Below are 25538 nucleotides of genomic sequence, written 5' to 3' on the forward strand. Positions count from 1 at the left end.
TCAGAGATTGGAATATTGTGTTGCTGCCTCTTTTTCTAATTATTAAGTTTACAAGAGAATCTTCTCTGAACTTGGATTTCATGCAAATCTGATGCCTGGATTTGATTGTGAACAGAATTGGAGCGTGCGTGTGTGTATGTATGTGCGTGTGTTTGTGTCTGTATGCGTGTATCTCCGTGTGCATTCATGCATGTCATTGGGGTGGATATGCTTTGTTACTACATATACACACACACACACACACACACACGTCAGATTACAGTATTATGAACTGTTAGACATTGCCAGGGTCAACTTAACACAGGCTTTTCCATTAGCCAGCTCATGCACATCAAAATCTGCAGAAAATCAACTACCATATATACTCGCTTATATGTTGAGTTGAACTGCTAACAGCAGAGATCCTAATATGATGTAGCATAATGCACGTGCAGATTCAGGTGAGTGTTGTTTGTTTTATTGATTACTCCAGTCCAATTGTATAGGCTGTGCAGTGCACTCAACTTATAAGTGAGTAAATATGGTAGCCCTCCAAAACAAGTAAAAATAATAACAAGAAAATATAACCAGCTCGGCTCTAAGTACTTATTGGCCACCAAGTGGTCTTATGCGCCAGTTTGTACCAATTACTGCCATCTCACCTGTCCTCATGGGTTTGAGTCTCAGTCGGTGACATTGTGGGTACATGAAAAATCTTGCCAGTAGGTTCCCATTGGTTGGTGGTTCTTACCAGAGCTTTCTCGGGTTCTTCCACCAGTTATACTGGCCACCTTATATACCGGTAGCCTGTCTTGTGCTGAAAATGGAGTTTAACCCCCAAAATAACAACAGTTAGCAGGCTCACCTCAAAATCCACAGCTAAATCAGTCCATGCATTGATTAGGAATGTATGTATTTGGACGTGTATGCTTTGTTCATTTTAATTAGTAACTAGTTGTTTTAGGGTCCATTGGGGGTGGGGGTCAGAGTAGTTACATAGTTTGGTGGTTATGAATATGACAATGCACAATACAGTCCATAAAAACGTGCTAGCTGCAAACTTATACTAAATGAATTGCTGAATGAATGAATAGATGAATGAATGAATAAATGAATGAATGAATGAGTTGCTGAACTGCTGAATGAATTGCTGAATTGCTGAGTGAATGAATGAATTGCTGAATGAATCGCTGAGTGAATAAATTGCTGAATGAATTGCTGAATCGCTGAATTGCTGAATGAATAAATTGTTGAATGAATTGCTGAATGAATGAATGATTCATTAAAGCTATTAATTAATCAGGTGAATGGTCAGATTTTGAGTAAATTTTAGTTAACGGTTTATTTATATTTTCTTCTGAAGAAATAAATAAAGATCAGTTTTTGTTTTAATAGATCACAGTGAAATTAAAAACATTATTATTATTATTATTATTATTATTATTATTATTATTATTACTATTATTATTGTTATTATTATTATTGTTATTAAAACATAGGTTTATATAATTGGGTGTTTATGGTACAGTGTGTCCATGTTTATCTCAAGATATGGTTGCCGCATTCAATTAACAGGTTACTTATGTCCCTTGCACCTGCCCTCAGGAAAATCAGTACATCATAGCAGGGACCTGACAACTTTATTTTATTTCTATTTGATGTCAGTTTACTGCATGCAGTGGCATTATTGAAACGGAAAGTGTATACCAGTGTTTTTGTTCAGGTGAAAAGATTTTGTAGTAAGTGCAGTTTATATCTGACAGTGAAAGCATTAGCAGAGGTAATATTTAATAATTCTATTCTTTTCTTCATCAATCCCTATAAACATTGTTCTTTGACCTACAGTACTGCATCTGTGGACTTGTACTCTTAGAGGGTATTTCATTTTAACATCTTGCAAACATGACTATTGATTTTTGTTTTTAAATTGTACTAAGATTCTTTGGGTCTTCTATGAGCACAAAGACCTGCATACTTAGTTAATAGCCTTTGATTTATATAGGAACAAATTTGCTGTCACAATGCTGAGAAAAAGTATGTTAACAAAGAATACAGTGAGTTAATTTTTGTCATATGTATCAGATTTTGTGGGTTTCGAGGGTGCTTTATAAAAAATTTTTTATATACCCCCTGAATTATGATTTTTCTGTTGATTAATTTATATACCCCATGAAATGGATAATTCCCATCCACAGTTTAAATTTTACTGTGTAATGATAAACAAGCTAGCTGTAACATCAATTTTCCCTTTGAAAGTGGTACGCCAGAACATTGATTTGTACATTTCAAGAATGATAGATAAACGGTGTGATGATTTAGTTAGACTTATACATTATACTCCCTAACTAAACTTGAGGGATTTTGCCACATTCCCTTCCTGGTTTACATGGGTTTACTGTCACTTAATATTTCATGGCTTTTACACTAATTCATTCATGTACAAGTCTAACATATAAAATAAAATCTGACAGAATTTGTCTGCTGATTTTGATCATTTAAATGTTTTGCAAGTTGATGAAATGTGCCGAGGTGTTGGTCATTACATTAAGCCACTCCATAAAGGAGCCAGTGTGGCACAGTGGTTTCTGGACCAGAGATACAGCCAAGAGGGTGATGGTTTAAATCCTACCGTGGGATCAACCTGGGTCAGATAGTGCGATGTGTCCTTAGGAAATTCACTTTACTTAAATTGCCTGAAAACCTGCTTATGTAGCTGTGTATTAAAACACTGAACAATTTTATTGATATGGCATGAAGTTCACACAAATGCTTCCGAGGCTGTGATTCTCTAGTCTACAACTTTATCTATTTACTTGTAGTTTTTATGAGTATTTAGTTTAAATTCTTGCAAATGTTGATAAGCTTTTTAACATTCTGTAGCTTTTTTTAATCTGTGCAAAGACAGATTCATTTATTATGTATCAATTTTAGGTCACCAGAATAAAGCCAAAAACTGCCTCGAAAAAATACTGTTAGTGTACTTTTTCATAGTTTACGTTTTCAAGGATTTAGTGGTAACAAGCTACAAACCAGAAATTTTCATATCCCATCAACAATGATCCTTTTGAGGCAACATATTATAATATGGTACACCACTTCCTAAACTCACAAATTTAAGTACAGGAAAATGATTAGAACGTAATTTCTCAACATTTTTGCCAATTAATGACATTAATTGATACTTGTTTATAAGTCGAGTCCAACTGAAATTAACATAGACTGTCTACCATCACATAATACCCCATCTTATCAGAGTCTGTGTTGTTTGTTGTACTAATTACTCCTAACAAATTGCATAGACCAAGATCTGTCAGTGCATTATATGACTGGGTCTGTGCAGTTTGCAGTTGGATATGACTTGAACATGAGTGTACGTGTATATGTTAATATAGTATCCCACTTCCTCAACACACAAGTTTAATTACAGTGAAATTATTTAAATCTATTTTTCAATTTATTTCTTCTCCCAATTAATGAAAATTAATTCTTAAGGAAATAAATGAATTCACATAGATATTCAGTAAGTTAATTTTTATATTATAGGTATAAAATGATAAGAATGGTCAAACTTGGGATAGCCTCAAATTAGGATATGGTATTTTTGTTAATTTATCAATCCAGAATTCAATTTTGAAAGTTTAAATGTTACAATATTCTTTGTGATGTAGTAGCACCACGTTAATTTTCATTTTGAATGTGATATGCTAAGGCTTTAATTTACACTTTTCAAGAAAATCTGGTTCCGTTTCTATGGCAATCATTTCTGCCAGCAGAGATGGCATCAACAGTTTCTTAAAGATTTGGTTAAAGTTTTTTTATTTTTATATTTTTCATTAACTCCTTGATATCTTGTCATTATACTTGATATCTTGTCATTATAAATGATATCTTGTCATTACACTTGGTATAAATAATTTTAAAGTTAGACAATTCATATTACGACATGCTGACTTACCTCTATGACCTTTGACTCGAGGTCACAGTCATGGGAAATTGTTTTTAAATTTTAGTTAAAGTTTTTTCATTGATTTATATTTCTAGTACTCCTTGATGAATTCTCTTAAAGCTTAGGATGAATCAAGTCATTGTTTCAATGTTAGTGTTCCCCTTTGACCTTTGTGCCAAGCTTGCGTTATTTCATTTGCTTTTGTATTTCTTCAACTTCTTGGTGTTCTTTTCTTCATACTGTGAATGAATCATTATCAGATTAAGTTTATTTTCGTGAAAATGTTTACTAAATCTTTTGATTATAAGTGAAGTTGAAATGTTGTATAACAATGATTTGATCATGTTTCATGTATATAACAAAGCCATGATTTACATGTATATTACGTTCTTGAGAAATCTCACATATGTTGATTTCACATGACCTTAATCCATCCATCTATGGGGAGTATAATCTGCATCCTGCTTGAACAACATCAAACAATAGTGGTTCCTGCATGGCAACTCATGCTGCACATTCATATATATATGCAAATGATGTGCATCTCAAGGGGTGTTTTTCTTCTTGGATGTTATACTAATTCAGGTAAATTTGAGATGCGGATAAGTCAAATGCATGTAAATTGGGAGCTTCCTGTATATTTGATCCATTGTCAACCACTCAGCATTAGAGAGATCCAGAAATCATATCCCTCTTACAGATGGTCATGACCATGTATCAGTCTCTCTACCAAGTGTAGTAAATCTCCAACCTAGTGATTTAGAAGATGCAATTATGGACAGACAGACAGACAGACTGTTAGAGAGCATCACAACATCCCTTTAGCATGGGGATAAAATAATACAATATGCGAGGTCAGATCAATCTAATTTGATTTGAGGCATTTTTCCATCTTCCTTTTCTGGTTTGTTTGGTTCAGTTTTTAAAATTTTGCAGCTTTTACGTTATTTATGTAATAGTGTCTTAGTATGGAAATTTTTTGCAGGCGTATACTAATTTCATTTGAATTTTATACAAGTGACTTCACTAATTTAAATGTTTCAGGAATCAGATAAAATATGCCAAGGTTTTAGTAAATAAATTGAACCATTAGTACTATAATTAGTACTACATAAATTCAGTTGCATGATCATGAAGTTGAGGTCAGAGGCTTTGGATGATTGAAATTCATTAATCTGACCATTGATTGTACATTAATCTGACCATTGATTGTACATTAATCTGACCATTGATTGTACATTAATCTGACCATTGATTGTACATTAATCTGACCATTGATTGTACATTAATCTGACCATTGATTGTACATTAATCTGACCATTGATTGTACATTAATCTGACCATTGATTGTACATTAATCTGACCATTGATTGTACATTAATCTGACCATTGATTGTACATTAATCTGACCATTGATTGTACATTAATCTGACCATTGATTGTACATTAATCTGACCATTGATTGTACATTAATCTGACCATTGTGTATATGGAAACACTTCAAGGTGGTTGTGCTTTGGAAAAGCCTGAAGTGATCCTGATACCTAAGAGTATTGTGGTGAAGTGTGAAATGTCAGCATTAAAAAGGTAATCAAAATGTGAAATGTCTGCATTATAAAGGTAATCAAAATGTGAAATGTCTGCATTATGAAGGTAATCAAAGTGATATCAAGTTATAGTAGTCACAGTTGTATATTTATTTCTCCATACGGTATTCTTTGTAATTTTTCAACACCAGAAACCCATACAAATTATAATTATTTTTTAGCCTCTAAATTTTGATGCCAAAATTATTTTCTTATAATAAATATTTTCAAAATTGTAGTGCCTAAAAGAATGATAATTTTCTTATACATAATTACTTGCACATATGAAATAAAATACTAAAAAGCTTTTGGGGTCCTGAGTGGCCAAGTGGGCTAAAGCGCTCTCCGTTATGGATCACTGCCATCTCACCTCTGTCTGTGTCAGTTTGAGTCTTGAATTCAGCCATTGTGGGTATGTGAGAAAGCTTGCCAGTAGCTTCTCGTGGGTTGGTGGTTCTTTCTGGGGTTTTCCCGGGTACTTCCTCCACCATTAATACTGGCTGCCATGTATCGCCTATCGTGTGCTGAAAAATGGCGTTAAACCCCATAACAACAACAACAACTAAAAAGCTTATGAAAATTACAGACAAAAAAGGTGGTCATTTGTTAAAAGTGCATTACTGACCATCATCGGTGTATTGAGTGACCAAAATGACCACGTGTAAGTTTAATGAGGCCACTTTAGGTGCAGTTGTATATTGTAATTCTCCGTGATAGCACCTACCTAATAATGACCCCATCTTTTAAAAATTGGTAAATATTTATTGTAAATCATTATATTTTAGCATTACTAAATTTTGTAATTTCAGCATAGCAGTGAATAGAATTTCAGCAAATTTCTGGTGGGCATATTTGTATTTATTGTGGCGCTAGTACCTTGCATTAACTCAATCAATGTGTGTTGTTATACAGGGCATATGAAATGAAGTGTAGCAGATTTATTTTGACACAAAGGATTAAAAGCCACACATAATATTAACTCCTACTGACTGTTCAGATAAAATGATAGACAATTTAAATGCCAGTGATATAACTTCCACCAGTCTATTTGTTCAGTCATTGGTACAATATATTATATTTCCATATATGACATGAAACGATGGCTACTAAACATTAACTCTGGTTACAAGCTGCCATAATGATTGGTCCTTGTAGTCATTGACATTTGAACCATGCACATATTTTTGCCACAACATTGAAACGAAATTAAGCTTGCTCACTAATTTCACTAAAATGTTGTGATTTATGGTAATTCATTTAAACAACCTTTTTCTGATTAAATGCTCACCCATTCCTTTTTGAAAAAAAATTAAAATGTTCCTCTCAGGGTTTAATTAATGTATAAATTTGGCAAAAATATTTAGTTAACCTAGCATGGGGGGGGGAGGCTTGATGATGATCCACACCTTTTTTTTGTTGAAAAATTTATTACACCAGTCTTGGGCATATTATGTTATAACTACTGCATGCGTCTCTGCTTGCATATAAGTGCAGGCTGCATAGATCCAGATCTGCCATAATGCTCTGATAAATCTGTGTTTATGCAGTTTGTTTGGATGAATTAGTAGAAAAAACACCATGTAATGGCTGATCAGGATCTATGTTGTTTGTTGATGTCACAAAAGCTAATAAACCATTCCAACTCATGGACTTGTGGTACTAATTATTTAGACAAAAGGGAACCAGTCTAGAAATGATTTAGCTTAAAGTAGAATGGATATATACATGTACATGGGTTAGTTGATAATAAAAAGTAAAATTTTAGTAAAAGGAGTCTTTTGAACTTATTCTACCTGAAAAAGTACACAAAACATTTGATTGGTTTAATTTCAGTTCTTTTACTTACTTGACTTTGGAACACTTATAAGTGAAATTAGGAACTTTATTCTTTAGGCGTGGAATTGAAAACACACAGATCATGCATCAAGGATAGGTCTTTATGGAGGAATCTAAGTTTGATCATGATCATTCAGAAATGTAAAGTTATTAAATTTTAATATTGGGATAGGCATGTTTATATTCAGATGTAGATGACTGGAATAGATCTGTAGGCCATATTTCAGGACTCATTGGACCTTAACTTTTTTGGGGGGATGGAAAATCTTGTTTGCAGTCTCAGTTAGAAACCACTTGAGGTAAACAAATTAAATTTGTATGGATATATAGATTACCTGATTCAAGTTTCAGCAATTTTTAATTTTTTCTTCAAAAGTTTCAATTTTTTTTTTTACTGAAACTCTTTTGGTCCACTCGCAACATTACAACAGTGTGGACATAAGTGTTTTCCAATCAAAAATTTTTTTCCTGCCTGTGTTAACAATGGCACAACAATAGCACAACATTCCTATCAGTTGTCTAATGACATAGCATTGTATCTGGTAGTTGATGTTATCTAAAGACATTAGCATTGTACCTAGTGGTCAGTGTTATCGGATGACAGTATCATTGTGCTTATTATTAGTCTATGTTATTTGATGACAATAGCATTTTGTACTTTTTAGTCGATGTTAAGTTTCTTTAAGTACTGTTACATATTTTTTGTATGTCAGGTAAAGTTAGAATTTGTCAAAACATTGCGTGCTTCAGAAAAGAAAACACATTCCACAGATTCCTTGTGTGTATCTAAATAAGTTCCTTTGTATGAGGACCTCAAGGTAGATGAGTTCTTTGGCTAATTGTGTTACCCTCTTTAAATAAAGTTGTCATTATTATTATTATTAATTTATTTAAATTGAGAGAGTTTTTTTCCTTTTGGGTCATTGCCGCTGTGATGAAAAAGTGTTTTAAAAGGGGTTGCCTGTCACTATTATTATTTGTATTAATTAATTTAAATTGAGAGAGTTTTTCTCCTTTTGGGTCATTGTTGCTATGATGAAAAAGTGTTTTAAAAGGGGTTGCCTGTCACTATTATTATTTGTATTAATTAGTTTAAATTGAGAGAGTTTTTCTCCTTTTGGGTCATTGCCACTGTGATGAAAAAGTGTTTTATAAGGGGTTGCCTGTCACTATTATTATTTGTATTAATTAATTTAAATTGAGAGAGTTTTTCTTCTTTTGGGTCATTGTTGCTGTGATGAAAAAGTGTTCTAAAAGGGGTTGCCTGTCACTATTATTATTTTTATTAATTAATTTAAATTGAGAGAGTTTTTCTCCTTTTGCGTCATTGTTGCTATGATGAAAAAGTGTTCTAAAAGGGGTTGCCTGTCACTATTATTATTTTTATTAATTTATTTAAATTGATAGAGTTTTTCTCCTTTTGCGTCATTGTTGCTGTGATGAAAAAGTGTTTTAAAAGGGGTTGCCTGTCACTATTATTATTTTTATTAATTTATTTAAGTTGAGAGAGTTTTTCTTCTTTTGGGTCATTGTTGCTGTGATGAAAAAGTGTTCTTAAAGGGGTTGCCTGTCACTATTATTATTTTTATTCATTTATTTAAATTGAGAGAGATTTTCTCCTTTTGCGTCATTGTTGCTGTGATGAAAAAGTGTTTTAAAAGGGGTTGCCTGTCACTATTATTATTTTTATTAATTTATTTAAATAAAGAGAGTTTTTTTCCTTTTGGGTCATTGTTGCTGTGATGAAAAAGTGTTCTAAAAGGGGTTGCCTGTCACTGTGTAAAGTTATATAAGGCATTGCTTATTATAGGGTGAAGTTATCTAAGAGTTTTCAGAAGATAATCCTGAAAATATGAATTATTTATGCTTACTTTTTATTAGTCAAATTAATCAAAGCTTAGAAGGAATAGCTGAGTGATGTAGTGTCTTATTTCCACAATCAAGTTTTTAAAAACTCATTTGGAAAAATACATCTTTTATTCCATGAATCTAAATTGCAATATCTATTTAAAAATTCAATTAAATGAAAACTTCCAATTGGACCTCTATATTTTATTATTAATCACACAAAAACATGGCAAATAACAAATAATCCCCCAAAAATGTTGAAATGTTTTGTGAAGAAATCTTGAAAATGTAAAAACACAATAAAGGCTTCTGGTAAATATTATTTGTCGTGTAATACAAGCCAAGTGCCTGCAACATTGCTGATGACAAATATATTGGTAGACCATTCAGCTTCATAGAACACAACCAGACATTTCCGAATTTTCATGAAATAGGCATTGTCCTTTAAAATAATAGAAAATATCTCTAGACTATTAAAATAGATGTCTGATCATTTCGTATAAGCCACTTTAGCTTATTTACAATGCCAATTTTGAATTGTTCTTTGCTGGAGAATTTACTGTATTTAATCCTAACAACTGAACCATGTGAAGTAAACAGATTCCGTTTTTGTTGCAGAAGGAGATTGAACATGGTGAGAAGATGAGAACAAATGGGGAAGAGCTAATTGTGGATGACCATTATGCAGTGGACAGTATTCGGCCAAAATGCATTGAACTGCAGCGCATTTGTGACCAATACAAACAGCTGGTGCGACGCAGGCGAGAAATACTGACTAAGTCACATGACCTACAGGAGAGAATTGATAAGGTAACTAAGGAGTCTGTTTGACTGTGTTCTTGACTTCACTGAAACAAAGGTTTTAAACTTAGACAAAACTACAAATGCAGATCATGCCTGGACTTCAAGCAGTCCAGGAAAAAAGGAAAAACTGTTGAGTTTTTCCAAGACATAAAAATCAAATCTCCAGTTTTTCTGCATCATCAACAACACTACATGTGTAATTTTGAGAGAACAATGCACATGTTAAATTATTTAATTTGTTATTTTTTAATGATTGTAATAAAAACAAGGTTACTGTATATACAAAGAAAAAATGTAAAAAGTTTGGAAGTGTGAAAGTATTTTAGAATTTCGTTAACAGTATAACAGCAATGTTTGAACTTTTCTTGAGAAAGAGAGAAGAAAAGATGATAAAGTCTCAAAATCAGCTTTCTTCTGTCAGTTTGTACTAGACTTATTGATTCACATGTGAATGCAAAACATTTTGCATGCATCACTCCCTCACTATAAGACCCTTCATTATAACACTGTTTTGGTTATGTGAGGATTATGGTCATGGATCCCATACCATTATGAAATAGTAACACTATATGCATCACGCTGTAATTTGTCTTGTTTTTGTGTGTTTCTTGGTTTTAATGGCATTATTGGCTACATCATGCCAGGAAAATTGCAGTTACATACCTATGCCAAGGACATACTGAGGCAGCCAGTCCATGCTGGTCTAGTTGTGTATTGAACCTATGGCCCTTGCATTATGAACCCAGCACTCACTCTACTGACCAAGTTACCCAGCTTCCCTGAACTTCAGCATAGAGTGTGTTTGATTGGTACAACTCTCATGACACTAGTACTGAGACAGTAAAAATGTGTTAGATACGTACAGCTCTCATGACACTAGTATTAAGACAGTGAAAATGTGTTAGATATGTACAAATCTCATGACACTTGTATCATGACAGTAAGGGTGTTTGATCTTTAAAACTCTCATGTCACTTATTATTATGACAGTCAGAGTTTATTTGATCTTTACAACCCTCATGACACTAGTATTAGGACAGTAAGAGTGTGTTTGATCCGTACAGCTTTAATGACAATAGTATTAAGCCTGAACATTTCTTTGTGTGACAAATTCAGCTTTGTTATACACATACAAAACAAACATGAAAACATTCTTTGTGCAAACAGACAAAAAATACTGGTGATTCTAATTCTTAAGTGATTACAAATATTCGGTTAACAAGATCAAAGCTACAAAATTAATTAATGATCATCTATTAAAAACCTCGCAATAACTTATTGTCTTTTTTCATGCCCTCACATTTTTGCTCCATCAATAATAAAAATTATAATTATATTTGTCTTTTAATTTTTTGTGCTGTGAACTTTGTTTTTCTTTAAAATGCTGTAAAATTATGTGTAGTTAAGAATGAGCTAAAAAGAAAATTAATAGCTACTGCAGCAACTTCACATCTTCTGGTCCATATGAAAAACATTTAGTTTTCTTTACTTGCTTCATGTAAGCATTTCAGCATAGAATGCAATGAAGGCAGAGAAGACTCAATGAATCTGTTAAAAAACATGAGTTAAAAATATATTTTCAATGCTCATCAAAGAAATTATTATTTATTGCAATGTAAAACATTTCCTTAGCACAGGCAAAGTATGTACATGTGCCCCTTTGTAAAACATTTCCATAATGTCATGCAGTGTTGTTGTTGTTGTCCCTGTCTATTCCTTCACTCAGTAAATGACATGTGTTATGGAGCCAACATATGAATGTATCTGCTCTCGTTTTTCCTAGGCTGTATTTTTTTTGAAAACCTTTAATTATTTTGTACACCCCACAAAAATGTGCACAAAAAATTGCAGACCAAAGAGCATATATATATATATATATATATATATATATATATATATATATATATATATATATATATATATATATATATATATATATATATATATATATATATATATATATATTTTTTTTTTTGGCACAGGTAAGTACACTGTAATTTACAATAATGTGAAGTTTTCATTACTGATTTATTGCATTATATTGGCAGCATGTGCAACATAGTACTCTTTTGGTTGCCCAAGTGAATACGCATTTATGGACTTTACAATCAGTGTATTAAATGTAGATACCATTGATTGCAAGAAGACTTTTAATTCATTGTCAGTAATATTGTATACTTTGTCAATCTTGGTCAGAAGGGGAAATGAAAATCTGATTTAATTCTAAAAAATGTAACATGCAACAAATACATAATAAATCATTTAACTCATAAACATCTACTAATCAGATACACATCAAGACTAATTACCATAAAGGCACCATTCTTTGCCCAGATTGGGGGATACTCAGATTAATAATACAAACTAATTTTAGTCAGCACCTAAATATTGACACTACAGTACTCTCTCAACTTAATGCTGCCAATGGGAACTACTATAGAGTATACTGCCCTATAATGAAAATGCTTTATAATTAAGTAAATGATACAGTAGTCTCTCATTATAACACTGTCCATGCAAGCCATAGAGTATACTGTCTTATAATGAAGTACATGTTACAGTATTCCCTCATTTTAATGATATCCATGGCATCCATAGAGTATACTATCTTATAACTAAGTACATGTTAAAGTTCCCTCATTGCAATGCTGTCCATAGGATCCGTAGGGTATACTGTCTTATAACTAAGTACATGTTGAGTATTCCCTCACTGTAATGCTGTCCATGGGATCCATAGGGTATACTGTCTTATAACTAAGTACATGTTAAAATTCCCTTATTGCAATGCTGTCCATGGGATATGTATGGTATACTGTCTTATAACTAAGTACATGTTAAAGTATTCCCTCATTATAATGCTGTATTTGGGCTCCATAGAGTATACTGTCTTATAACTAAGTACATGTTAAAGTATTCCCTCATTATAATGCTGTCCATGGGATCCATAGGGTATACTGTCTTATAATGAAGTATAATGCTAATACTGAATAATAAAATGGGACTCATGACCATGCCTGTCTTAGAACTGTAATGATGTTGTAATGAAGAGACTTGGAGTGATTTATTTTGGTCATAAATTAGTTCCAGTTTAATTTTGTTCCAGTCTAATTTTGTTACTTGGTTGATTGAAATAAAAAGGACTAACCACAAACCATCTTTATTCACTTACAAGTCGGATCCAAGTGTGAACTGTATAGACGTAGATCTGCCATCACATAATGTGCTGACATCTAGATCTATGCAGCTTGCCAGGACTAATTAGTAGAACAAACAACATAGACTCAGATCTGGTGGCTCATTATACAGTGGTAAATTTGGGTGTGTCTTGTTTGCAGTTGTGCCAGGTCTATAAGCCAGTATATATTCATACAGTACCAACTGATGCAGATTTTTATGGTTGTGTTGCTTAAAAGAAACAAAACTTTAAAGGTCCAAAACTTAAAATAATTGTGTTGTGAAGCGACAGTAATTGGTACCTGCAAAAATATTATGAATTCAATGTGTTTCTCACTTGAATTTTTCCCATTTTGTTTCTTAATTGCAGACCATTTTATTTCCTTAGGGCACTCAAGGGAGTTTTATCACCATTATGTAACAGCTGTTCATAATCTGAAAAGTCTCATAACAAAAGTCTCCATTTGGAAAGTAGCACGTTGTGTCAGACAAACAGCAGATGGTTCCTTCATTTAATAATGACGTCAGACAGTTCACATGTAGCAGCTGTCTGATGTTCTAAATATTAAAGGTGAAGACAAATCTGTTTTCTGTATTGGAAAGGAAGAATCATTTGTGCATTTACACATGATTCAAGCAACATGCAGTTGCAGATTTATTGCAGAGAAGTTGGACGAAATGGATGTACTCCACACTCACCCACCTATCACAAACGCTTTTGACATTTTAGTAGACTCAGTCGCCACCCCCATCCCATCCCACCACACCTGCTCTTCTCTATGGCCCCATGTCTAAATATAAATGTTCAGTTTTGACCCAATACCAGGCATATATCTTTAGGGCAAAGATGAGTTGAGCAAAGATTGTGTAATAAGAGAAAATGAGGAATTTACAATCAATACTGGCTGTCATGGGATTATAATAAAAAGTTATGAATATCTTTGAAACAGAATTAAAAGGTATCATTTAGATCTTAATTAGAAGGACACCTTGACAGAAAGGAATACACTTATTGGTTACTAACATTGTAAAGCCCCATAGCATAGCACTCCATTCTTATTATGCATGTACCACATTGAAATGAGTCAGATCTGTTTTTCACATTAGTAAAAATGAAACAGAAAAAGATATGTAGTAGTACTTTGCTACATAATTTCCTTCACTTATTTGATGAGAATCATTTAATATGTCTTCATATTTTTGTGTTTATACTTACTTATGTATATTTACAAATATTCTTGTGATTTTCTTATAGTACATTATTTCTTCCATGAAGATGTTGGAATGTCAAGTTATTGAAAGAAGGAGATAGGTTTATTATCAGGAAATCTTTCTTTCTTTAAACTGACCCAGAACTTTGTAAACGTTCATGGGGGAATTCAACTTGTCACGAAGCATGGGCATATCAGTAGAAAATAACGGTAATTGATACATCTCCTTGAAACTGCTTCTGTGGTTTCGTGGTTTGAGCATCCACCTCAGATGGGTTGGAATCCAAGCCAAGTCATACCAAAGACTTACAAAAATGGTACTAGCAGCTGCCTCACTTGGCACTCAGTTTTAAGAGGTGTTAGGACTGGCTGGCCTGGTGTCAGAATAATGTGACTAGGTGGGACAACATGCTACACGTCTGCAGCTTGATGCCTCAGTGCTAGACATCACTATAAACTGTCACACTACAGACACTGTAGTGACATGACTGAAAAAGTGTTAAAGCTACTTTAAAAATTCCAAAACACAAACACACACTAAAACTAATAGATTTTATATAACATGTTTAAATAGGCAAAAAATATATGTCAGTAAATATCAGTAAAACAAGAGTTAAATCTGTTGTAATAAGAATTAATATTGAAGATACTTGCACCTTGACTGCTGGGAATTGGTCTACACCTTACTTTCAGCTCATGCCAGTAAAATAAATAATTGAATATACTTTTTTGCAGGCCAATAAATGGTGTACAAATGGTGTGGACATGTTGGCAAGCCAGCAGTTGGATCGAATTCAAACACAGCAAGGGGCAGAAAAGGCCATACATGATATTGACACTTTTCTTACAACAACCAGCGAGCTAAAACTGACCAATCCCAAGGAATTTAGACAGCTTTTTGACAGTGTCATGACGGCAGACTCAAGGGTACTGGTTGATTTTATAGCTTCAGCCAGCATGATTGAATTTAAGAATTTTGAATCATAAAATGTATATTTCTAAAGTAAACATGAAGTTCATGCAGGAGTTGACTAAACTTGTATTGGCCGAGTTAAATTAATCCAATCAAACGATTACTTTGTCTCTTTTTTTCCTATTTTATCCACCTTCTTCTCAGTTCTTTGTTAATATTTATCGATCAAGAAATTACTGGTTTGCACATTTTTTAGAATGTATTCAACTAATGATTCCTTGCTTTCTCAATTTCTAAGAATAGTTGGCATAGTTTAGCACAATCTGAGTTTAGAAATTATTGCTTTTGTTTTACATTATTTACTCAGGGGAGGTAACTTAATTACTTGAACATTATTTCAGAGGATAAGTAATGGAAGACTTGTGGCTGCTCATTAAAAATGGACAATATTATTTTTTTATCAAAAACATTTGATTTTCTTTATGGAAGATAATGTTCAAACATATGTCTCATGGGGAAAGTATGTACAACCCAAATGGAACTTGATCCCAGGACTCATTCTTGTGATGTGCTTTTGGAAGACATATTCATGTGTCTTCATGAACTATGACCATGCAGATCTACCAAAGCTGATGGTCAAACTGGAATGAGTATAATAGGTCTGTATTGCATGCTTCCACTGCTGGTAACAAAAACATTGTCATTCCAGGGTTCAGACCTGGAACCTGCTTATCTCTAGTTGGGCACTTTGCCACCTAAGGTACCTGAACCAGTGCAGTTACTCTCTTTGTGAGATTATTGTCTCACCTGCATTAGCATGGTGAAATAAAGTGTCATTTTGTGCTTGTGACAGCATTCCTTATTGTTATTATCCACAATGTAAAAGTTTTGTGTGGAAGCTTTTTATGACACTCTTTACAAGTCAGGTAGTGTTCATACATCAGTGCACATAGGTCGGTTATTGGGTTCTGTGGAGCAATTGGTTTTTATAGAATCATGATTTCTTCACTCATTTCTTCATAACTTTAAATTTCCAGGGGTTGTGGTATAAGTATTCACAGAAGTTTAGACATGTTTAAATTGCAGTTCCTTTGAAAATCACACACTAGAAACATCACTGTTTGTGTCACCCTCTTTAAATAAAGTCATTATTATTATTATTATTATTATTATTATTATTGTTGTTGTTGTTCTTGTTGTTATTATTATTATTATTATTATTATTGCATGCATATTGGAAAAGGTAGGATGAAAATTGCAAAAAAGATAACAAAAGACATTTTTAAAAAAAAGGAAGTTTCAGGCTTTATCTGCTCTTTTTTTCCATTTTGTTTTCAAGCCATGATCAAGAGGAACATATATTGATATTTGCATCATCAATTAATATTGTAACCTAGTAAAACGTAACTAAAAATCTTTGCGGGCTGTGCAGAAAATATTTTCTTACTTGAACATTTAGTACAACTTTAAATTATATTTAGGCAACTTTCAGAATGCTTTGGGATGTAATTTTAAGTAAAATCTTAAAAAATATTTTCAGGCAACAGTACAGAAAGTTTTGAAGAGGATAGAGGATGTACAAGCGATGTGTGCAAAGCGGCGAGACAGTTTGTGTAAAAACATTGCCAGGCACATTCGTCCTGTGCAACCAGTTCATCCAGAGATAGTGGCAACCTCTAGGGGTCAGACTACTGTACCAGAATATGATATTAAGAAGCGAAAAGAGGCAGGAGATAATTCACAGAAAACTGGTCCAACAATTGAAAAATCTGCAAGGGTAAGATGGCGATTTTAATTTATTCAAGAAAGCATAATATCAAATGGATGATTTTGTAAACAATGAAGCATGCTAGCCAATTCAGTTTTCATTAAAGAAAGCTAAGATTGATTAAATTCTAATTTTGCATGGTGTGCTGAAACATTCCTTTCTGGAAATCATTGAAAAACATCGTTCATCTCAAATTCTTTGAGTATTTGTAAACCTGGAACTGATAAAAGGTATATATTTTATAAATGCAGGAACAATTCATACTTCTTTGCTCAGTTTATTGACAATTTTAGCAAAATAATCACTAAATAAATAATCTTTTAATTGTGTCCCTGCTGTATTGGGTGGATGGGGGTTTATAGTGTTATCCATGTTCGTCCATCCCATTATCTGTATCATAATAATAACAATAATACAATAATAATAATAATAATAATAATAATAATTGTTGTTGTAGGGTTTAACGCCATTTTTCAGCACAAGATAGGCTACACATGGCAGCCAGTATTAATGGTGGAGGAAGAACCCGGGAAAACCCGGGAAAGAACCACCAACCCACGAGAAGCTACTGGCAAGCTTTCTCACATACCCACATTGGCTGAATCTGAGACTTGAACTAACACAGACAGAGGTGAGATGGCAGTGATCTGTAACGGAGAGCGCTTTAGACCACTCGGCCACTCGGGGACCCAATAATGATAATAATAATAATAATAATAATGCTTTATTTATAGAGAGTGACTTATTAGTCAAGGACTATTCTCCCTTGAGGCCCTTTTAAGGAGAGTATAACAATGCACATTACATGAAGATAGCAATAATTACTGTTTATTTTAACATGTTTAGTAATAAAATACTAAATTCCATTATCTATTAGAAACACATACATGCTCATGATATCTTTTCTTAAATACTCTAATTTTTCAGCAGATTTTACATGTAGTGGAAGCTTGTTCTACAGAACCGTACCAGAGTATTGGAAACTCTTTTTAAATTGCTCTGTTCTTGGTTTTTGTGCTAGAAGGTTTCCATGTGATATTGATCTCAACTGGTATTGTGTTGAAAAAGGCCTGAGTAAGTCCTGAAGATACTCTGGTGCAGTTCCATGTAAACATTTATATAAAACAACTGCCTTGTGAAAATCTATCCTGTCATATATTGTGAACCATTTGAGTTCTGTAAATAATGCTTTTGAGGGATGGCCAACAGATGCATCTAATATTATATGTGTTGCTTGTTTCTGAAGTTTATAACTCCTGTCAAGCTCAGATTTAGCACAGTTTCCTCATACATTTGAACAATAATCCATATTTGGAAGAATATATGACTTGTAGTACAGATTTCGAGTTTCCTATATAGGTAAATATTTCTTGATTCTGCTGAGAAGGGCAATTTTGGATGACTGTTTTACAAAGCTTATCAATATGGTCATTCCATAATAAATATTTATCTACAGTCACACCTACAAGCTTTTCATGTTTAACATTTTCTAACTGATGATTATTTATTGCAAGAGATAGTTCTGGGTTCCCTGACTTGTGTAGCTTTTGTGATGTCCCCAAAATCATACATTTTGTTTTACCTTCATTAATTATCATCTTATTTTATTGTGCCCAGTTTTGGACTCTAATAAGGTCTGAGTTTAATCTCATTTGGATAATTTCAGTATCAGAACTAGATGTATACAAGGTTTCATTATTTGATGGTAGATCATTGATATAGGTAAGGAAGAGAATAGGGCCCAAAACTGAGCCTTCAGGGACCCCTGAATGAATAGTGTGAGTTTGAGAGCTGATATTGCCAATGCTTACTTGCTGAGACCTTTGGTTTAGGTATGATCTAAACCAATTTAAAGAAGGATTATCGACCCTGTGGCAGTTCAACTTTTGCAGCAGAATTTCATGATCAACAAAATCAAAGTCTTTCTAATAGTTTTATAAAGGGGTTTATAGTGTTATCCATGTTAGTAATCACATTGTATCTGTATGATGTCCCATAATAGTCAGTCTTGTAAGAGGGTTTATAGTGTATCCATGTTTATCCATCCCATTGTTTCTGTATGATGTCCCATAATAGTCAGTCTTATAAGTCTTTTTTTATTGTTATCCATGTTCATCCATCCCATTGTATCTGTATGATGTGCCGTAATAGTCAGTCTTATAAGAGGGTTTGTAGTGTTATCCATGATATCCCATAATAGTCAGTCTTATTAGGGGGGTTTATAGTATCCATGTTCATCCATCCCATTATATCTGTATGATGTCCCATAATAGTCAGTCTTATAAGAGGGTTTATAGTGTTATCCATGATGTCCCATAATAGTCAGTCTTATAAGGGAGTTTATAGTTTCCATGTTCATCCATCCCATTGTATCTGTATGATGTCCCATGTGCAAGGTATATTTTAGAACTTAAACTTTTCTTGGGGGTGGGGGTGGAATTCCACCTCCATTTGAAAAAAGGATGGGGTGGGAATGTGTTAAAGTTAACAGAGGTAGGATTACAAATATAAGCATATTTGTTCATTTAGTTGATTTTTTAAAAGTGTTTGTAGCTCTACTTGTCATAGACCAGAAGAGCTTGTGGGATGACATTTTCTCCATAATCCTTCATCTGTCATCCACCTCTTCATTAGCACCAGTTATTTTTTATTTACGACTGCTCTTAAACTATTTGGAAGACTGACATGAACTTTACACACACATTTCTCCCATGGTCTAGCTGATCGTTAACAAAATTTGTGCCACTACTTTTGCTGAACTTAAAGTCATATCCACTTGAGGTCTTCACCAGAAGACTTCTTGTGATGGTTAGTTGGTCCCAAATGAAAATGGTGCAGATCTGACCTCCAATATGGCTGCAACAGTGGCCATCTTAAAAAAAACCAATTTTTTTGTTGTCTTATCTTGAATTCCTGGAAATTCCATTTGGACAGGAGAGCATCGGTCCCTTCAAGGTACTATTAAGAAGAAGTTAGCATGAATCCCTCCATAGCAGATACTTGAATAATCCTGGTATTTGCCTATGTTTGTATAGATTTCACAGACTAAAATAGGTCTGGCATATGTCTATGCTTGTCTGTCTCTATTTCACAAAATTAATTTCTGCTTGATAACATTTAAAAGATAACTGATTGATATGATATTTGGCATGAGTACATAAGTTAAGTTTGATTTTCTTACATGAGTTGTTGTCCCTGTTTGACTTTAAGTTTTACCTAACATTATGAATTGGGTTTCTGCTTGATAAGTTCTGAAGGATTGCATGGAAAAAATTATATTTTACCTTGGGCCTCATTATCAAGAAACTTATCTGAATTAAGGCCCCTGTTTGGCTCCCTGCCCACAACTATGTGCCCATTGACATTGGCCAAGATGCACACCTTCCCTGATCAACCAATGGGACCTATTTTCTTAACAGAGACAACTTCATTCTTAACAGAGACAACTTCATTCTTAACACTACAACTTCATTCTTAACAGAGACAACTCCAATGGCTGCACATTCAGCTCTAGCTCAAAACACTGCTGCCTGTTCTTTGCTAGATGAGGGGGTCATAGAGGCAAATGGAGGAAGTTGTCAAACTCCTCCTTGATCTTGAGTTTCACCTACTTCTGCATCATATTCCCAGAATCCCAATAGGTGCCTGACTAGTCCTCTTTTCTGAGGCTTTGTTGGTATCACGGACAATGTGTGGGCCCTTTCCACTATTAAGGATGGTTACCAGTTTCATTTACAAGGAGCTCCTTCCCTTTCATGGATCCCCATTTATTTTCATTAATCCAAACTAGTTCATGTAAGGGAAGAGGGACAGTCAGAAGGATGGCAGACTACCAAAATTTGGTTGTGAATCAGACCTTAAATCATGTTCATTTCAATTCTGGGATTTGAATTACTAATTGCTGGAGAGAACATTTAGCTTGGACGGCAGACTAGCATCCCAGATATGGAAATCAATGAAATAGTTGCAATAAATATTACATTCATGAAGCAGCTTTATTCAACATTACTTATGGCAAAGGTTTAAATTGGACCCCTGAAGTCCGAATGTAATGACCTGTAGGTAACTTGTGCATTTTTTCTTTTCTAGCTACGGGTGGATATTCAGCATCCACGACCGCCACTGCCACCTGGCCGTTCCCCCAGAGGCATGATGGGAAGTAGTGAAAGTATCGACACAAATGGGATGCGTAATTCCATGGCTTCTGCCGTGTCAAATTCCAGCTCTAGTACAACATCTGAGTCAACAGAGTCATTGCAAGCCAAACGCAGGTAAATATTGCTGGTGTTTACATAATTAAACTCACATTTCTTAAGTATTTTTGTTATTAAGATAGAAAACAAACTGAAAGTTTATTCAGTCTTGAAAATGATTGATTGTGCACACAGCATGTGATCCAATTTGGTTCCATTGCTGGTCTGTATCCCCTATTTTTATTTCATTGGTATCTCATTTGAGTTGAAGAAAACATTTAGGGTACCAGACTATTTCCATATATAAACATGAACAAAAAATCTCATAACAGTGTTGTAGCTATAGCAGGATTGTAAGTTTGAAAATAGCAACTTACCTTAAGCTGACATGCTGTTGAAATAATTTATTGACTTTAAAATTATATCAGTATAGAAAATAAAGACAAGTATTAGATGTTACTTTATGGAACATTCAGAGTTGTTGAAAACAGTATGTCACTTACATGTTGAACACAGTATGTCATGTGCATGTTGATCACAGTATCTCACTTGCATGAAACACTAAATGTGATTAATGGAAATTTCATGTGAGCTACTGCTTTTCTTTACTTAAAAAGGTAATATTAAATCAAAAAGTAAACTCTTTTACAAGAAATATCTCAGATGAAATCGCAAAATGCTCGACATATTAGAAAACAAATGTTATTATGAGAACACCTAAAAGCTCATTTAGATATTCAGAAACTCTTATCATGCATACGATATATACTTTGAAACATGCAAGGCAAGATGATATTCAGTTTTTAAGGGGTTCAAACATATATAGGGCTTACAGTATCCATTCACTGAAAGAACCTCAGTATAACACAGTCCCTTTTATAAGGAGGGTATGGTTAACCCATTTTATTTTTTAATGGTAAAGTTTATGCATAAAATATCTCTATTTGGTGACCATGACTATACAGCAGTCCATTCTTGTGGCCTACATGAATAATATTATAGTAAGGGAATGCTGTACTTGTGTTATGCAGTTATTATTATTATTTTATATTCTATGCTGTCATATTTAGTAGCAGTCTTTATAAATCTGAGTCCTAATATATTTTTGAGGAAATCATGAAGTAGGAGGTTACTGATTTCAAAGTTGCCTTACCTTTGTTAAAGTTCTATGCATTTTGTTTTTTAAATAGTTGTGCATACAAATTACCAAAAATAATTTAGTTTTTAAATTATGAAGTAGGTGGTCATTGATTTCAAAATCATCAGTCCTTACTTACATTTGAATGATATTGTTTCAGGCATGTTTTGAATGAACTAATTGAAACAGAGACAACATATGTCCAGGAAATGCATGATATTCTTCGGGTGAGTACAATTTTGTCTTGTTTACAATAGCAGATAGATAAATTGACATTTTTTGCTGGCATAAAACAGCAGTACTAGGGGCAATGTTAAGATTTTGTGTTGAACGTATTGAAAATCTTTATACGTAAAGTACATCTAACCTTGGTTAACATGAGGGACATAGCATGTGACAGAAGCTTTGACACTTTTGATGAACCTAAAAAAACTAATCCTAACTTTGTTAGTTCATCTGCACTAAGTGCCAGAGAGCTTATGCTTTAACCGTGATGTTGCAGTCATCTGTCTACATCATCACATCATCAGCATTACTGTTGGCATATGGGTACCTTCTTTTTTTAAGTCAGTACCTTAGATACTGTTGCCTCTGTAGTAATGAAAGCTGATTTGTGCATGAAGCATGAGGAGTAAGTAGTACACTGTGACCTAATTTGGATACTTCGGTGATCATATACAAATTTTACATTTAGGGAATCTTCTCAAAACAGTCTTGTTTTTACATTTGTGAAATCTGTGCTTGGATCCTGGGAAGTATGTGAGACTGTGTCATAAGTAGGCCACTGTGACCTACTTTTCATGCTTCATTGATAAAAACCAGTTTTCATTTTTGGCTGAGTAAGAAAGGAATAAAGCTATTACTGTAATATTTCTTAGTGAAATAATTTTAATATCTACTTGAAAGAAAGAAAGAAAGTATGTGATACTGACAGATATCTGTACAAAGACTGTTTGAACAAGAGTATTTTAAGTTTCCCATGCCATGATGCTTTAATTTTCAATTGTGTGCCATGAACTTTTAAGAAGTCTTCATTATTGCATATCACTGAGATTATCTTGTGCTTATTTATATTTTTGTTTATTTATATTCTTCTGCTTATTTATAGTTTTGTGTTTATTTTTATTTTTGTGCTTATTTGTGTTTATATTTTTGTGCTTATTTATAGTTTTGTGTTTATTGATATTTTTGTGTTTATTGACATTTTTGTGTTTATTTTATATTATGTTTATTTATATATTGTGTTTATTTTATATTTTTGTGTTTATTTATATTTTGTGTTTATTGATATTTTTGTTTATTTTATATTTTTGTGTTTATTGATATTTTTGTGTTTATTGATATTTTTGTGTTTATTGATATTTTTGGTTTTATAGATATTTTTGTGTTTATTTTATATTTTTGTGTTTATTTATATTTTTGTGTTTATTTTATATTTTTGTGTTTATTTATATTTTTGTGTTTATTTATATTTTTGCATCCGTATGCTTGGTATCTAGTTATACAGCTACAACATTTTTGATACAGTTAATATATAAAAATGATTTATTTTATGCACAGTTGAGATTTGGGATCAGATCTGATATAACCATCTATTCCATAATAGTATGTTATAGAGGAAAAAAGTTATTAAAATTAATTTAAAAACAAACCTTTTGTCTTCCTGTAAGGTACAGTGAATAATGTTAAATGTAATATTAGACTGTAAATTTGTTTCTGTTTAATTTTTACAACAGGGTTATTATTGTGAGATGGACAATAGGACAATGCAGCATCTAATGCCAGAGGAACTTTTTAATAAAAAAGAAGTCCTGTTCTCCAACCTTGATCAGATTTATAAATTCCACCATGAGTAAGTATCACATGTCAGTAAATAATTTAATCTATTTAATTTGTTTACAAATAATTTAGCAAAATATTTTAACGTGCTGAACAATGAATGTTTTTTATTTAGACATATTAATCAAATAAAACATTTACTTACTACTGGCATGAAAAGAACTTAAATGTATTTTTTATTTAAATCAGAAATGTAAAAATAAATGTGCCAAATTAAAATGTTTAGGAAAGAGTCGAAGATAGTTAATTTGAGAAACATTGTTTTTGCTATATTCGTTGAATATTTTCCAAATGTTTTTTTCTTCAGTGTGTTCCTTAGAGAATTACAGAACTGTGAAGATAATCCGACTAAAGTAGGGAAGTGTTTTGTAAATAGAGTAAGTATTTAAATTTACATTTGTGCAGACAAAAAGTGTATAAAATAATTAGTATGAATGATAATTGAAGAATTGCTGGAGCTCAGATAACTAATCCTAAGAATATCATCACAGCCTTTTCAAAATACCAATTTTTCTTTCCAAAATATTTCATACTAAAATTTGGCTGAGCCTGTTCAACACACTGATCTCTTTGGCATCCATCTACTTGCCCATCTATTCACACCTATACACACTGATCTCTTTGGCATCCATATACTTGCCCATCTATACACACCTATACACACTGATCTCTTTGGCATCCATCTACTTGCCCATCTATACACACCTATACACACTGATCTCTTTGGCATCCATCTACTTGCCCATCTATTCACACCTATACACACTGATCTCTTTGGCATCCATCTACTTGCCCATCTATACACACCTATACACACTGATCTCTTTGGCATCCATATACTTGCCCATCTATTCACACCTATACACACCAATCTCTTTGGCATCCATCTACTTGCCCATCTATACACACCTATATACACTGATCTCTTTGGCATCCATCTACTTGCCCATTGGGGCCCCGAGTGGCCGAGTGGTCTAAAGTGCTCTTCGTTACGGATCATTGCCATCTCACCTCTGTCTGCGGCGGTTCGAGTCTCGGATTCAGCCAATGTGGGTATGTGAGAAAGCTTGCCAGTAGCTTCTCGTGGGTCGGTGGTTCTTTCCGGGGTTTTCCCGGGTTCTTCCTCCACCATTAATACTGGCCGCCATGTATAGCCTATCATGTGCTGAAAAATGGCGTTAAACCCCATAACAACAACAACAACTTGCCCATCTATTCACACCTATACACACTGATCTCTTTGGCATCCATCTACTTGCCCATCTATACACACCTATACACACTGATCTATTTGGTATCCATA

The 25538-nt window shown here is 33.4% G+C and overlaps 1 protein-coding gene across 3 annotated transcripts in view; it reads left to right on the plus strand.

Annotated features, from left to right (window-relative positions):
* The window catches only part of LOC149799844 (guanine nucleotide exchange factor DBS-like), a 202679-nt gene that overhangs the window by 144895 nt on the left and 32246 nt on the right, over window positions 1-25538 (plus strand). For all 3 annotated transcript variants that reach the window (XM_089959262.1, XM_089959263.1, XM_089959265.1), the window contains 7 exons: window positions 9814-10005; window positions 15120-15311; window positions 16838-17074; window positions 21155-21336; window positions 22557-22623; window positions 24133-24248; window positions 24543-24612. In XM_089959262.1, the coding sequence (XP_089815388.1) occupies window positions 9814-10005; window positions 15120-15311; window positions 16838-17074; window positions 21155-21336; window positions 22557-22623; window positions 24133-24248; window positions 24543-24612 (1056 nt within the window). The remainder of the gene's footprint in view (window positions 1-9813; window positions 10006-15119; window positions 15312-16837; window positions 17075-21154; window positions 21337-22556; window positions 22624-24132; window positions 24249-24542; window positions 24613-25538) is intronic.

The sequence above is a fragment of the Sinohyriopsis cumingii genome, chromosome 5 (assembly GCF_028554795.1).
Source record: "Sinohyriopsis cumingii isolate HCF-2022 chromosome 5, ASM2855479v2, whole genome shotgun sequence".
Lineage (NCBI taxonomy): Eukaryota > Metazoa > Mollusca > Bivalvia > Unionida > Unionidae > Sinohyriopsis > Sinohyriopsis cumingii.